This window comes from Neoarius graeffei, chromosome 6 (assembly GCF_027579695.1).
Source record: "Neoarius graeffei isolate fNeoGra1 chromosome 6, fNeoGra1.pri, whole genome shotgun sequence".
NCBI classification, from domain to species: domain Eukaryota; kingdom Metazoa; phylum Chordata; class Actinopteri; order Siluriformes; family Ariidae; genus Neoarius; species Neoarius graeffei.
In genome coordinates, this window is record NC_083574.1 from 92,902,001 (window position 1) to 92,916,089 (window position 14,089).

The 14,089-nt window shown below is 39.7% G+C and overlaps 1 protein-coding gene across 1 annotated transcript in view; it reads right to left on the bottom strand.

The window, feature by feature from the left end:
• plch1 (phospholipase C, eta 1) overlaps nucleotides 1–14,089 on the bottom strand; it is a 300,261-nt gene that overhangs the window by 80,698 nt on the left and 205,474 nt on the right. Inside the window, 1 exon segment of the mRNA XM_060924490.1 lies at nucleotides 7,240–7,401. Coding sequence (XP_060780473.1) covers nucleotides 7,240–7,401 — 162 coding nt within the window.

The following is a 14,089-nucleotide window of genomic DNA, read 5'->3' on the forward strand; positions in this document are numbered from 1 at the left end:
TCCGCTTACTAAAATGTACAGTGTGAAAGCGAACCGCACCAAAATGAAAAAATAAAAAAAAACATTTGGTTCGGACCAAAGCAAGTGAACTATCGAACTATCCTGGTCTGAATACACCCTTAGTTTAATAATCTCAGTATTGGTGTCTTGTATTCTTCTAATAGGAAATGTTAGATAGTTTCAACTATTTTCAAGATATTTGCACTTGCTAAGATATCATTTTTTGCAGTGTAAAGGCCTCTGCATGCTCTTGCGACAAGGCTTTCGCAGATAGCTTTTCGCAGACAGTTGTAATTTATCGTTGAGCAGGGAGTAATAGGCGTGCGCGATGTTATTCACCGGCACAACGCAAGGGGGCGCAAAGTCGCTAGGAGTAGTTGGTGGGTGTGGTTAGTGGAGTGTTTATCCTCCGGTTACTTATAATGACTAGAACTTTTTTTTTATAATGACTAGAACTGGAGTCGTATAGATGTACGTACTTCCTCACTTCCTCGATCAACCGCTCTTCGTGCTGCTCCATCTTCGCTCGTGTTTTTAAAAATGGCGGTCGTGAAAACAAACCAAACCAGGAAAGTAGGGAAGCGGAAGTGCGTGTACAGCGGATGTAGAGTGGACCAATCAGAGCCCTCTTGTCTGTGGCGCTGTCTGCGAGGCTTCTGCGGTGGTCACAATTTTTGGGAGCTGCGCGCAGAGCGTCTGCGAAGGTGGGGGGGCTACGCAGACACTGTCTGCGACGCTATCTGCGAGGACTGCGTTGTCAGCATAAATTGGCCTTAACTGTAAAAAGAGAGCATGAGGCAGCCGTGTGTGTGTGTGTGTTCTGCACTGCAGTGTTTTTATCATGTGACACTTTCCAGGAACCTGCTGTGCGTTTCAGATGATCATCTCTCAGAGTAACCATGTAGCAGGAGAGCTGCTGATCTCATGTAAGAGGATTCATTTTCCCTTAAGTTCTCACACTGAGCATTCATCAGCAAACATATCGGAGTCTGCAAGACAGTGCTTGTGTGCTCACAAGAGGGGAAATAAAAAACAAAAAAAAAAAAAAAACACACACACAACCTTAAACACTACATGAAATAATCATAGCATAGCAGGTCACATACAGTGCCTTGCAAAAGTATTCATCCCCCTTGGTGTTTGTCCTGTTTTGTCGCATTACAAGCTGGAATTAAAATGGATTTTTGGAGGGTAAGCGCCATTTGATTTACACAACATGCCGACAGCTTTAAAGGTGCACATTGTTGTTTTATTGTGACACAAACAATAATTAAGATGAAAAAACAGAAATCTGGAGTGTGCATAGGTATTCACTCCCTTTCGTATGAAACCAATTCACTGTGTTACCTTCTGGCTCTCTCCTTTTAATTATGCTGTCATAGTTAGTTGCCGGAGTCCCTGCTTGTACTCGGTGCAATATGTATACTGCTCCTACTTATTCAGGTGACATTGGGCATACCTAACAACCTGTGTTTTCTTTCCCTCCCCCCCACCCCAAATCTGTCCCTCTGAGTTACATGGAGTCAACAGGAAATCTTTTGGTGGAGAGGGTGGAGACCTCGACTGGCTATCGTAGCCTGCAGGGAATCGGCCGTCAGACATTCTGTCGCATGTCCCAGACCCGGTGAAATGTAACTGAATTGTCTTGGCCAGCCCTAAGGGTCCCATCTGCATCTCATCATTGCTGAGGAGTGTGCTCCCATCACCCAATCAAGCATCCAGCCAGAGCAGGTCATGATATATTTTACCATATTAACATGCCATTGTGTGTCATGCCTGATGTAAAGACTCTCGTCTCTGCGAGCCTACCACACAGATTTAATACTTGTCATTTTTAGGGCATACCTAACAACCTGTGTTTTCTTTCTCTCTCTCTTCCCCCCCCCCCAATCTGTCCCTCTGAGTTACATGTTGATCCTGGGATTGAGATGCTGGCCTCTTCTGCCCCTCGGACCTGCTTGATCCATCCTGGTGCCCTGTGTCTGGTCGGAGTTTTATCGCACCGCTCCTGTGAAGGATGGCCCCATGAGGACAGTTGAGGGTTATACCTGTTAAAACTGTTAATATTATAGTCAGGCTGTCTGTTGTTGCCCAAATGAGGATGGGTTCCCTTTTGAGTCTGGTTCCTCTCGAGGTTTCTTCCTCATGTCGTCTGAGGGAGTTTTTCCTTGCCACCGTCGCCACAGGCTTGCTCATTGGGGATAGATTAGGGATAAAATGAGCTCCTGTTTTAAGTCGTTCAAATTCTGTAAAGCTGCTTTGTGACGTTTATTGTTAAAAGCGCTATACAAATAAACTTGATTTGATTTGATTTGATTTGATTCATACACTGCAAAAACCCGGCTTACAAAAACAAGAAAAAAAAGTAATAAAATGAGGAATATTTTACTTAAAATAAGCAAAATTATCTGCCAACAGAACAGGAAAATTTGACTTGGCAAGATTTTTAAAAACAAGTAAATATATCTAGCTTTAGAAACCCCACAGATGTCTTAAAACTAGTGCAGGGTTCTTGCAGGATTCAGTAAGTTAAATTTTAGACCTTTTTTAGACTTTTTAAGACCATTATGAAAAATTTTTTAGACCAACACGAAGCATTATAACCTGCCCTACCCCCGCCCTTCCCAAAAAAAGACAATCGAGTTCAATTCTCAAAACAAAGTCATTTGTATTGGTAAACTGACTATCAGGGATACAAACTGATTGTGTGCTTATTTGTCATATGGCAACATTAGTACAACATTAGTACATTATGTCACATAGCAACAAAAGTACAAGACAATAGAGTGATAAAGGGCATTTGTGCAGTAAATGCAGTCTGTAGGGGTTTGGTTTTTTCCCCTAACTGCAACAGAACTCATTTAAACTTTTGATTAGTGGTGTTCTGGTAATAAAACAGCGTTATTATATAATGCACTGTTGTCAGATGATGACTTTCTTGATTGCTCATGTGAACCCCATGCTGCAAACCACAGCATCGCAGACCTCCACTTGCTGTAGCAACCATTTCAACCATATTAACAGTAAAAATGCATACACATCTTTTAAAACTAATAGTTAAAACATACATAATAGCCCCGTAGCACACTTGCTTCCAGTTAAACAGCAAACTCACGCAAGGCGGCAGCGATTTACCAATGAAATCAAGTCATACCTTGCGAGAGGTATACAAGGGAGACAGCAGGTTTTTAAGCAGTAGCGGAGCAAACAGGGGCCATTTGAGACAGAGGTGTAAAATCATTGCAAAATATGAATGCAAAATTAATAAATACTAAATAATAAAGCCAGGAAAGACACACCATTGGGGAGAGAATAATATCTCATCTCATCTCATTATCTCTAGCCGCTTTATCCTTCTACAGGGTCGCAGGCAAGCTGAAGCCTATCCCAGCTGACTACGGGCGAAAGGCGGGGTACACCCTGGACAAGTCGCCAGGTCATCACAGGGCTGACACATAGACACAGACAACCATTCACACTCACATTCACACCTACGGTCAATTTAGAGTCACCAGTTAACCTAACCTGCATGTCTTTGGACTGTGGGGGGAAACCGGAGCACCCGGAGGAAACCCACGCGGACACGGGGAGAACATGCAAACTCCACACAGAAAGGCCCTCGCCGGCCACGGGGCTCGAACCCAGGACCTTCTTGCTGTGAGGCGACAGCGCTAACCACTACACCACCGTGCCGCCCCGAGAGAATAATATATTAAAAAAAAAAGAGCACTGTTAGAAAGCTGAATACGCTGACTGGACTCATGCGCTCCATGTCATGGTAACATTGACGACATGTAATGTGCACGCTAAGATTGTCTACAGTGCAGGGGCTTCAAAGTTTGGGAGAATAGCAGGGTACAAATAATTTACAGCAGGGTGCAAAATGGTAAAATGTCTGCCAGCGGCAGACATAATGCACGCAAAGCGTGCAGGGATATATATATATGAGAGAGAGAGGGAGATGCAAGTACAAATTTTTCATGGGGCGGGATGGTTTGGAACAGGTCGTCTAAAATTGGGATAACATTTACCCGGGACGGGTATTTGAGGCGGGTCGTCTAGCTTAAGCTTGATTAGCGTTGTTACGCACGCCAGTGTTTCCCACAGAAATTTTGGAGACTATGGGGACAGCCCATAGGGGGGGCAGGGGTTGTTTAAAATTTAGTGATATGTTAAATATTAAGTTATTACTGAAAAACTATTGATTAAAAAAACAAAGACACTGAGAAATGGTCCTATAAACAACTTTACCAATATAAAAGATTACCAGGACTACAAAAATGCAGAAAAATAGGCTTTACTTATCCAAATGCACCTGTTGGTTCAAAAATTAAAGTGCAGAGAACCTCACAGCACAACATGAAGTTAGCTTAAAATATAATATAAATGCCTCAGCTTTCATGTAAGAAAAAAAACTATTAATACTAGTACTGTGTGCAGGCAGTCTCTCCTGAAGACTAAATTAAACAATAATTATAAACTAATAAAATAAATGGCTCAGGCTTCATAGAAGAAAAAAAACAATTTGAACAGAATCTCACAGTATGATGCTGAAGCTGCCTAAACAATGGAAAATAAAATACCATTTTGGCAAAAACGTTGGCATCCATTAATTTCTTCTATTAAGTAAAAAAAATATGTTGCCAGATACTGCTGACGTTTTACAGCCCAAAATATGTTCAAAACCCGCCAAAATGCACTTAAAACCGCCCAATTGGGCGGGAAACGCCCAATCTGGCAACACAGGGCAGTAATGGCTGCACTCATGTCGAGGATGTAAATAAAGTTGATGCGGCAACGGACATACATGACATAGTGGATGTAATTTACGTTCACAACTTTTTTTGCCGTCAGAAATATTTTAATATTAAATTTTGTGACTCGACTGACAATAGCCGGCGGCATAACAAGCCACAGACGGTGATTTGCCGCCGGTGACCGGCTACTTTTGAGACCGCTGACCGTGTGAAAGCTCTCCGCGCTAATGTGAGCGGCTATTTAACCCACCGTTCCAGCCCAACACAGCTCCTTTTAGCGATAGTGTACTTCAGCCTATTGCTTGCAGAACATTCTCGTTTTTCATACTTATGGCGGTGCTTGAAAGTTTGTGAACCCTTTAGAATTGTCTATATTTCTGCATAAATATGACCTAAAACATCATCAGATTTTCACACAAGTCCGAAAAGTAGATAAAGAGAACCCAGTTAAACAAATGAGACAAAAATATTATACTTGGTCATTTATTTATTGAGGAAAATGATCCAGTATTACATATCTGTGAGTGGCAAAAGTATGTGAACCTCTTTACTCACTATTATTCGACGCGCTATCCACACTCTTCATCGCACTGCCAACACAACTGCTAACCTTCTCTGACTGCCACAGACTGCATAAACTCGGCGGGAACTTAGAAGGTAGAACTACGGTAGACGTAGTGGACAAACTGGACCGTTGCATACTTGCCACGATCATCGGTGATTGAAGTTTTTTAGCAGGCAGACAACAACGCAACCGGCACATTTTTTATTAATGTTTTGCAGGTACTTCTAGGAGTGGACTGAGCGGATGTAAGAATATTAGACTTGGATAAATTAAATTTTAGACCTGGGATGAAAATATGTGTGTTTTTTAGATATTTTAAGGCCTAAAATTTAACTTTCTGAATTTTAGACTTTTTTAGACCCCGCGGGAACCCTGTAGTGTATTTATACTAAAAACAAGTAAAGTTGTACTACTCAATTTAACATGCTAGATACTTTGTCTCCCAATCAAGTTTGACTATTTCATCTGGGCATATTGGTGTGCTCTGTTTAAGTAAGTGTTTATACCAACTGAGACCGCCAAATAAATCAAAATCAGAACAACAAACCAATCCATTTTGTAGCCTATTTTTGTTGCCAGATTGACAATACAACAATTCATTTCATTTAGTTATCTGTTTTGTGTTAAGAGATTAAAAGAAAGGATAAGATGCTTGAAATAAGAAATTCTGACTTTGACAAACTTGTCATGGTTAATACAACACCGATGAAATTATGGTAATTCTCATTTTAAGACAGAACTTACTCATAACCAGTAATAAAATCTCAATAACAAGTTATAATACCTTATTAAGATAATTGAGGGAAAAAATGCTTAAAGTAAGTGAAATACTCTTACACAAAACCTGCCTGGAAAGGAGAATTATCTTGGCAGACAAATAACAAGCATATTTTGTCTTGATTTAAGATATTTAATCTTGGTTAGATTTTACTTTTTGCACACAGAATTAGCTGATTAAGATCCACCTGTGTGCAATCAAAGTGTCACATGATCTGTCACATGGAAGAAGATTCTCTGGTCAAATGAGACAAAAATTGAACTTTTTGGCCATCGTGGGAAATGACATGTGTGGCACAAACCCATCACCCTGAGAACACCATCCCTATAATGAAGCATGGTGGTGGCAGCATCGTGCTGTGGGGATGTTTTTCATCTGCAGGGACAGGAAAGCTGGTCAGGACTGAAGGAAATATGGATGGCACTAAATACAGGGCAATTCTGGAGGAAAACCTGTTAGAGTTTGCTAGAGGTTTGAGACTGGGACAAAGGTTAACATTCCAGCAGGACAATGACCCGAAACATACTGCTAAAGCTACACTGAAGTGGTTTAAAGGAAAACATTTAAATGTCTTGGAATGGCCTAATCAAAGCCCAGACCTCAATCCAATTGAGAATCTGTGGCATAACTTGAAGCACTTTTGCCTTGAGGAATGGGCAAAAATCCCAGTGGCTAGATGTGCTAAGCTAATAGAGACATACCCCAAGAGACTTGCAGCTGTAATTGTAGCAAAAGGTGGCTCTATAAAGTATTGACTTTTTTTTTTTTTTTTTTGGGGGGGGGGGGGGGGGGGGGGGGGGTTGAATACCTGTGCACACTCCAGGTTTCTGTTTCTTCATCTTAATTATTGTTTGTGTCAAAATACAACAACAATGTGCACCTTTAAAGTGGTAGGCATGTTGTGTGGATAAAATGGTGCTAACCCTCCAAAAATCCATTTTAATTTTAGCTTGTAATGCGACAAAACAGGACAAACACCAAGGGGGATGAATACTTTTGCAAGGCACTGCTATGCATGGAAAAGCCACTGTAATCTCCTCACACCCTGCAGTGTACAGCGTACCGTCTGACAGCGAGGATACGATGACTGTATGACATACGTGTTGTGTGTCTGTGCAGCAGACAAGGGTGAGTCGTACCTTGCTCAGGTTCTTGTGCAGACCCACATGTGTAGCTTGGAGCAGTGCTTGGATAGTGAAGCTGTCTTTGTCCTCCTTATCTACAATCTGAGACTCCTTCAACAAAGAGTCGAGCTTCTTCCTGATTTGAGATTCCACCATGTGTTGTGTGGGTCCGTTAGACTGGGGAAAGAAAAAAGAACAAAAGAAGCAGAAAGCATTTTTATTTGAACAAGCAATAAGCTCATATAATGAATGAATGAATGAATGAATGAATGAATGAAATATAGCCACAAGCAGCAATGAAGGGCTCAAGCACCTCCAGAACACCAAATCTGGCATGAATCCAACAAACTGCCTCGAAGCAGAATGTCAAAATGTAACGTGTGTCAAAACGCACAAAACCAAAAATAACTCACTTCCTGTTGAGTATGGCTAATACAATGTACCATACAGTTTTGTTCATCTTGGGGCCCCACACACACCTACCAAATTTAACACCGATAGGTGAAACTATATACCGGGCAAAAGTCTCAGTGACATGTGGGGGCACTATGGAGTCCCTAGACACATCCTGGGCCAAGCCTCTATCCCTGAGTAGCAGTGGCCAGGACTGACGTGTGTACCAAATTTCATGAGTTTTCGCCCATGGGAACCACCTCAAAAATGTCCAAGTCTTGAAGAAAAAGAAGAAGTAGTACAGTGGTGCTTGAAAGTTTGTGAACTTTAGAATTTTCTATATTTCTGCATAAGTATGGCCTAAAACATCATCACATTTTCACACAAGTCTTAAAAGTAGATAAAGAGAACCCAGTTAAACAAATGAGACAAAAATATTATACTTGGTCATTTATTTATTAAGGAAAATGATCCAATATTACATATCTGTGAGTGGCAAAATTATGTGAACCTCTAGGATTAGCAATTAATTTGAAGGTGAAATTAGAGTCAGGTGTTTTCAATCAATGGGATGACAATCAGGTGTGAGTGGGCACCCTGTTTTATTTAAAGAACAGGGATCTATCAAAGTCTGATCTTCACAACACATGTTTGTGGAAGTGTATCATGGCACGAACAAAGGAGATTTCTGAGGACCTCAGAAAAAGCGTTGTTGATGCTCATCAGGCTGGAAAAGGTTACAAAACTATCTCTAAACAGTTTGGACTCCACCAATCCACAGTCAGACAGATTGTGTACAAATGGAGGAAATTCAAGACCTTTGTTACCCTCCCCAGGAGTGGTCGACCAACAAAGATCACTCCAAGAGCAAGGCGTGTAATAGTCGGCGAGGTCACAAAGGACCCCAGGGTAACTTCTAAGTAACTGAAGGCCTCTCTCACATTGGCTAATGTTAATGTTCATGAGTCCACCATCAGGAGAACACTGAACAACAATGGTGTGCATGGCAGGGTTGCAAGGAGAAAGCCACTGCTCTCCAAAAAGAACATTGCTGCTCGTCTGCAGTTTGCTAAAGATCACGTGGACAAGCCAGAAGGCTATTGGAAAAATGTTTTGTGGACGGATGAGACCAAAATAGAACTTTTTGGTTTAAATGAGAAGTGTTATGTTTGGAGAAGGGAATACACTGCATTCCAGCATAAGAACCTTATCCCATCTGTGAAACATGGTGGTGGTAGTATCATGGTTTGGGCCTGTTTTGCTGCATCTGGGCCAGGACGGCTTGCCATCATTGATGGAACAATGAATTCTAAATTATACCAGTGAATTCTAAAGGAAAATGTCAGGACATCTGCACTGCAAAAAATGATTTCTTGTTGAGAGAAAATATCTTTAATATGGGTGAATTTATCTATTATTTCTTATTAGAAGTTTACTAGAACTCAAATATAAGATTATTTAGCTTACTTTGAGACACTTTTACTAATTTCAAGCCTTAAATTTTCTTATTCTATTGGCAGATAATTTTGATCATTTTAAGCATTCAATTCTAGAAAGAAGCAAAATTATCTGTCAATAGAATAAGAAAATTTAAGGCTTGAAATTAGTAAAAGCGTCTCAAAGTAAGCTAAATAATCTTATATTTGAGTTCTAGTAAACTTCTAATAAGAAATAATAGATAAATTCACCCATATTAAAGATATTTTCTCTCAACAAGAAATAATTTTTTTGCAATGTGTCCATGAACTGAATCGCAAGAGAAGGTGGGTCATGCAGCAAGACAACGACCCTAAGCACACAAGTCGTTCTACCAAAGAATGGTTAAAGAAGAATAAAGTTAATGTTTTGGAATGGCCAAGTCAAAGTCCTGACCTTAATCCAATGGAAATGTTGTGGAAGGACCTGAAGCGAGCAGTTCATGTGAGGAAACCCACCAACATCCCAGAGTTGAAGCTGTTCTGTACGGAGGAATGGGCTAAAATTCCTCCAAGCCGGTGTGCAGGACTGATCAACAGTTACCGCAAACATTTAGTCGCAGTTATTGCTGCACAAGGGGATCACACCAGATACTGAAAGCAAAGGTTCACATACTTTTGCCACTCATAGATCTGTAATATTGGATCATTTTCCTGAATAAATAAATGACCAAGTATAATATTTTTGTCTCATTTGTTTAACTGGGTTCTCTTTATCTACTTTTAGGACTCGTGTGAAAATCTGATGATGTTTTAGGGCATATATATGCAGAAATATAGGAAATTCTAAAGGGTTCACAAACTTTCAAGCACCACTGTAGCTTAATAAATAATAAGAAGATTAATAATAAGAATTTTTAGTTCCCTCTGAAATGTGGTCATTGTGATATATGTTTATTTCTGTAATATCTCACAAAATATCAGGCCATTCTGTGGCTGGGAAGTTATTTAATTTGAGCGGATTAAAGCAAATAACGTGCATGAAATCGCTCGCTTCGTGCAGTCAAACAGACAGAGGAAGTCCGTGTGTGTGCGCATGCGCAGGTTTACCTTTGACCGTGCACAGACAGTTACATTATTCTGTCGCTAAATGAACAGCTGATCACACCGAGGTGCTCGCTAAGCGCCGATATTTATTAGTTTGGTCCTGCGTTTCCTTTCCTTCGTATAACATAACGTATTTTCTTCTCGCTTTCCGTTACTACACTGTAAAAAAAGAATAGTTGGGAATACTTGAAATTTCAAGGCAACCGTCTGCATTAAGAATTTTATGTTTTGCCAACGATGTGCCCATGATAATCCAAATTATGATAATACTGTTATCTTTATTAAGAATTCTTAATTAAGTCAATTTTCAATTCACAGTAGTACAAAAAGGAAATTGAGGTTATCACATTTTTTTTTTTTTTTGGGGGGGGGGGGGGGGGGGGGGGCTTTTTTCACCTTTATTTGGATAGGACAGTGTAGAGACAGGAAATGAGTAGGGGAGAGAGACAAGGAGGGATCAGAAATGACCTTGGGTCAAAATCAAACCCAGGTCTCTGGATTCATGGTACTGCGTTTTATCCACCTGAGCCACAATGCCTCCATGGTTATCCCAATTTATCATTAAACTATACATGCCTTTTTTCATTGTTCTACACAATTACAAAACCTCAATATTGAAATAAAGTTTTTAAAAAAGTGTGAAGTTTATTGTACATTATTAAAGTTTTGTAATTGTGTAGAACAATGAAAAAAGGCATGTATAGTTTAATGATAAATTGTGATAACCATTGTGGCTCAGGTGGATAAGGTGCCATACCATAAATCTAGGGACTTGGGTTCAATTCCGACTAGAGGTCATTTCCTGATCTCTCCCCGTCTCTCTCTCTTGCTCATTTCCTGTCTCTACACTGTCCTATCCAAATAAAGGTGAAAAAAGCCCCTAAAAAAAAAAAAAAATTTGTGATAACCTCAATTGCCTTTTTGTACAACTGTGAATGCCACTGTTCAGCAAAAAGAGAAATCTATGTTGGCAGAATGAGGAATTGAAATTTGACTTAATTAAGAATTCTTAATAAAGATAACAGTGTTATCATAGTTTGGATTATCATGGGCACATCGTTGGCAAAACATAAAATTCTTAATGCAGACGGTTGCCTTGAAATTTCAAGTATTCTCAACAATTCTTTTTTTACAGTGTATAGTCGGTCTTTCACGTTTCATTCGCGCACTCACATCCTCCATTTTTTTCTCCTATTTCAAATTTCTATCCCACAATGCCTTGTGCGAACGGGGAAAGCCCACCATGTGATGCATGATGTACAATAGTATCTTGTATTGCGTCATGGTGAAGCAGGAAAAAAATAGCAGAGAATTTAGGGCCACATAGCTTTTAATTCATTAATTGTTCTATTTTAAAAAAAATAATAATAAAATTGGAAGTCTGTGATTCGAATTCAGTAGCTTTTGGTCCACTAAATAAAAATAATTGGGTGTTGGGAAAAATTCGTTTTATGACCTAAACTTGAAAAATCATCATACGTCCCTGTTTTTCCTTCTTTTTCAATGAACTTTGTGAGCTGCATCTGGGTCCAATTTTCTGAGCTGATCCATGATAATTCTACTCAGTGGAGTTATTTCAAGCAATATTATAAAACATTCATTGTCTTCCACTGGACTTTTTACCTGTTTATAGCTTTGAAAGGGACCTAATTTTCGGAAGCCCCACTCGATGGTAACTCCTGTTGAGTTCATATTATGCCTCACAGAGTGGAATCTCTCTTCTCACTTCAGGAGTTAATTGAACAATGTTGTTGTTACTGTGTGATTAATTTGAGTAGGCATACCAAAATGTGTCTAGGTACAGAGCAGGAGTCTGTTTTATGAAATAAAAGCACATGTGAGCATTTTCATCAGCAGCAGTGGATTAAGATGAAGCCTATGAAGATCTAATTGCTTTCCTGAAACGATGTTGCTGAATAGATCGTTAAACAGTAATAAGCCATTAAGGGGAAAAAAAACCCAGCATAGGTATTTAGTTGGGTGAGAGAGAGCAGATGAACATTAAATCACAATTAGCAGAACACCTTTAAATGCAAAAAGCCTAAGCCTGCCTCAGATTATAATTATAAGGAAAGGTTAGGATTGGATATGTTTATTCGACTAGAGGTGTAGCCAAGGGTGAATGTTGCGTTTCAACCCCTCTAAGGTGGTGTTTACATTAGACCGTATCCGTATCGTTGTCGTTGCGGATGCACTGTCCGTGCACATTAAAACGCCGGGAAACGACTCCACAGGCGGAACAGTTTGAATCCGCCAGGGCCCACGTATTCAACCCAGTACGTATCTGATCCGGTGCTGTGTAAACATTGAGGAACGAGGATACGCAGTGCTGAGCTCTAGCTGACGTCGTCATTGGACGACGTCACTGTGACATCCACCTTCCTGATTCGCTGGCGTTGGTCATGCCACGTTGGTCACGTGACGCGACTGCTGAAAAACCTACTCCTCTTTAGTCCCAATGACACGGCGTCCCTGATTTCCATAAAGAACTTCAAATTTTTATTCTTATGCTCTCTCACACTCTCTCGCTCGCTTGCTCTCTCTTTCTCTCTCTCTCCTCTCTCTCACACTCTCTTGCTCACTCTCTCTCTCTCTCTCACTCGCTCAGTCAATCTCTCACACACTTTATGTGCTTGCAAGTGGTGAATGACTTGCGCATGCCCGATATGCACTGGGATCATGTGACGTGCCGTCTAATTAGTCATGTGATTAGCGTATCCGTGTATTGGCGTTGCTGTGTACACGGGGAACGGTTTTGTTGCGGGCACAGAAATTTTGTGTGTGTACACGAATCGTTTTAAAAACGTTAATCTGATGATCCGCTGATTCGAAATAATGTAAACAGGGCCTAAACTATTTCATGACAGTTCCAAATGCTTATTTCTGGGTGATTGATATAATACACTTGATTTTATTCTGTCCAAATTCACTGAATATGAGCAATCGCGTGCTCTGATCGGCTACTCCACTACTAGGATATCAGCTCATATACCATGAGGAGAGAAAAACAAAATGGTGGAGCATGTTGCTGAACAACCGAGGATGTAATAAAAACTCTATTCGAAAACAAACCCTAAATATACAAAAAGGCAACAAAATATGGAATCTCTGACGGTATTTGATGGTAAGAAAAACTTTTTTTTTTATTTTTTAAGAATTATTATAATGGCATTTTTCACAAATTGTTCCTGTCATTTCGCTGGTTTGTTTACATTCTAAGCAGAAATTATTTTGTCGGATGTTCTGTATAAAGTTTTTTATTGATAGAATTTAAAAAATAAAATGCTCCATTTCTCAAAATCCAGTGAATATGGATAGAATAAAACAGTTATTCCATGAATTCAAGTTGTACATGACTTATAGCCAACTCGGTGCTAAGCACCTCATTGGCTATCAGCTCATGGACGACTCGATTTTGTGGAATAGCTGTTAAATATAGTATACGTCACAAAAAAAAGCATTGATTTTGAACGATTGTGCTATAATCATGTTCATAAAGGGTCAACAAAGTCATCATTACAATTCCTCTATATTTAACTGCAACAAATATCAAACAAATACGTTCTTTAGTTTGTTTAATCATATTTAATTGTTTGAAAGCTCTGGGATATCAAGGTGACAAGTGATGAAGTACTGGAGGTTCACAGAAGGAAGAGAAAAAGATGTGTAGATCAGCTGATGATAGATTGTACCTACAGTGGTGCTTGAAAGTTTGTGAACCCTTTCGAATTTTCTATATTTCTGCATAAATATGACCGAAAACATCATCAGATTTTCACACAAGTCCTAAAAGTAGATAAAGAGAACCCAGTTAAACAAATGAGACAAAAAATATTATACTTGGTCATTTATTTATTGAGGAAAATGATCCAATATTACATATCTGTGAGTGGCAATTGACTTCTAAGCAACTGAAGGCCTCTCTCACATTGGCCAATGTTAATGTTCAT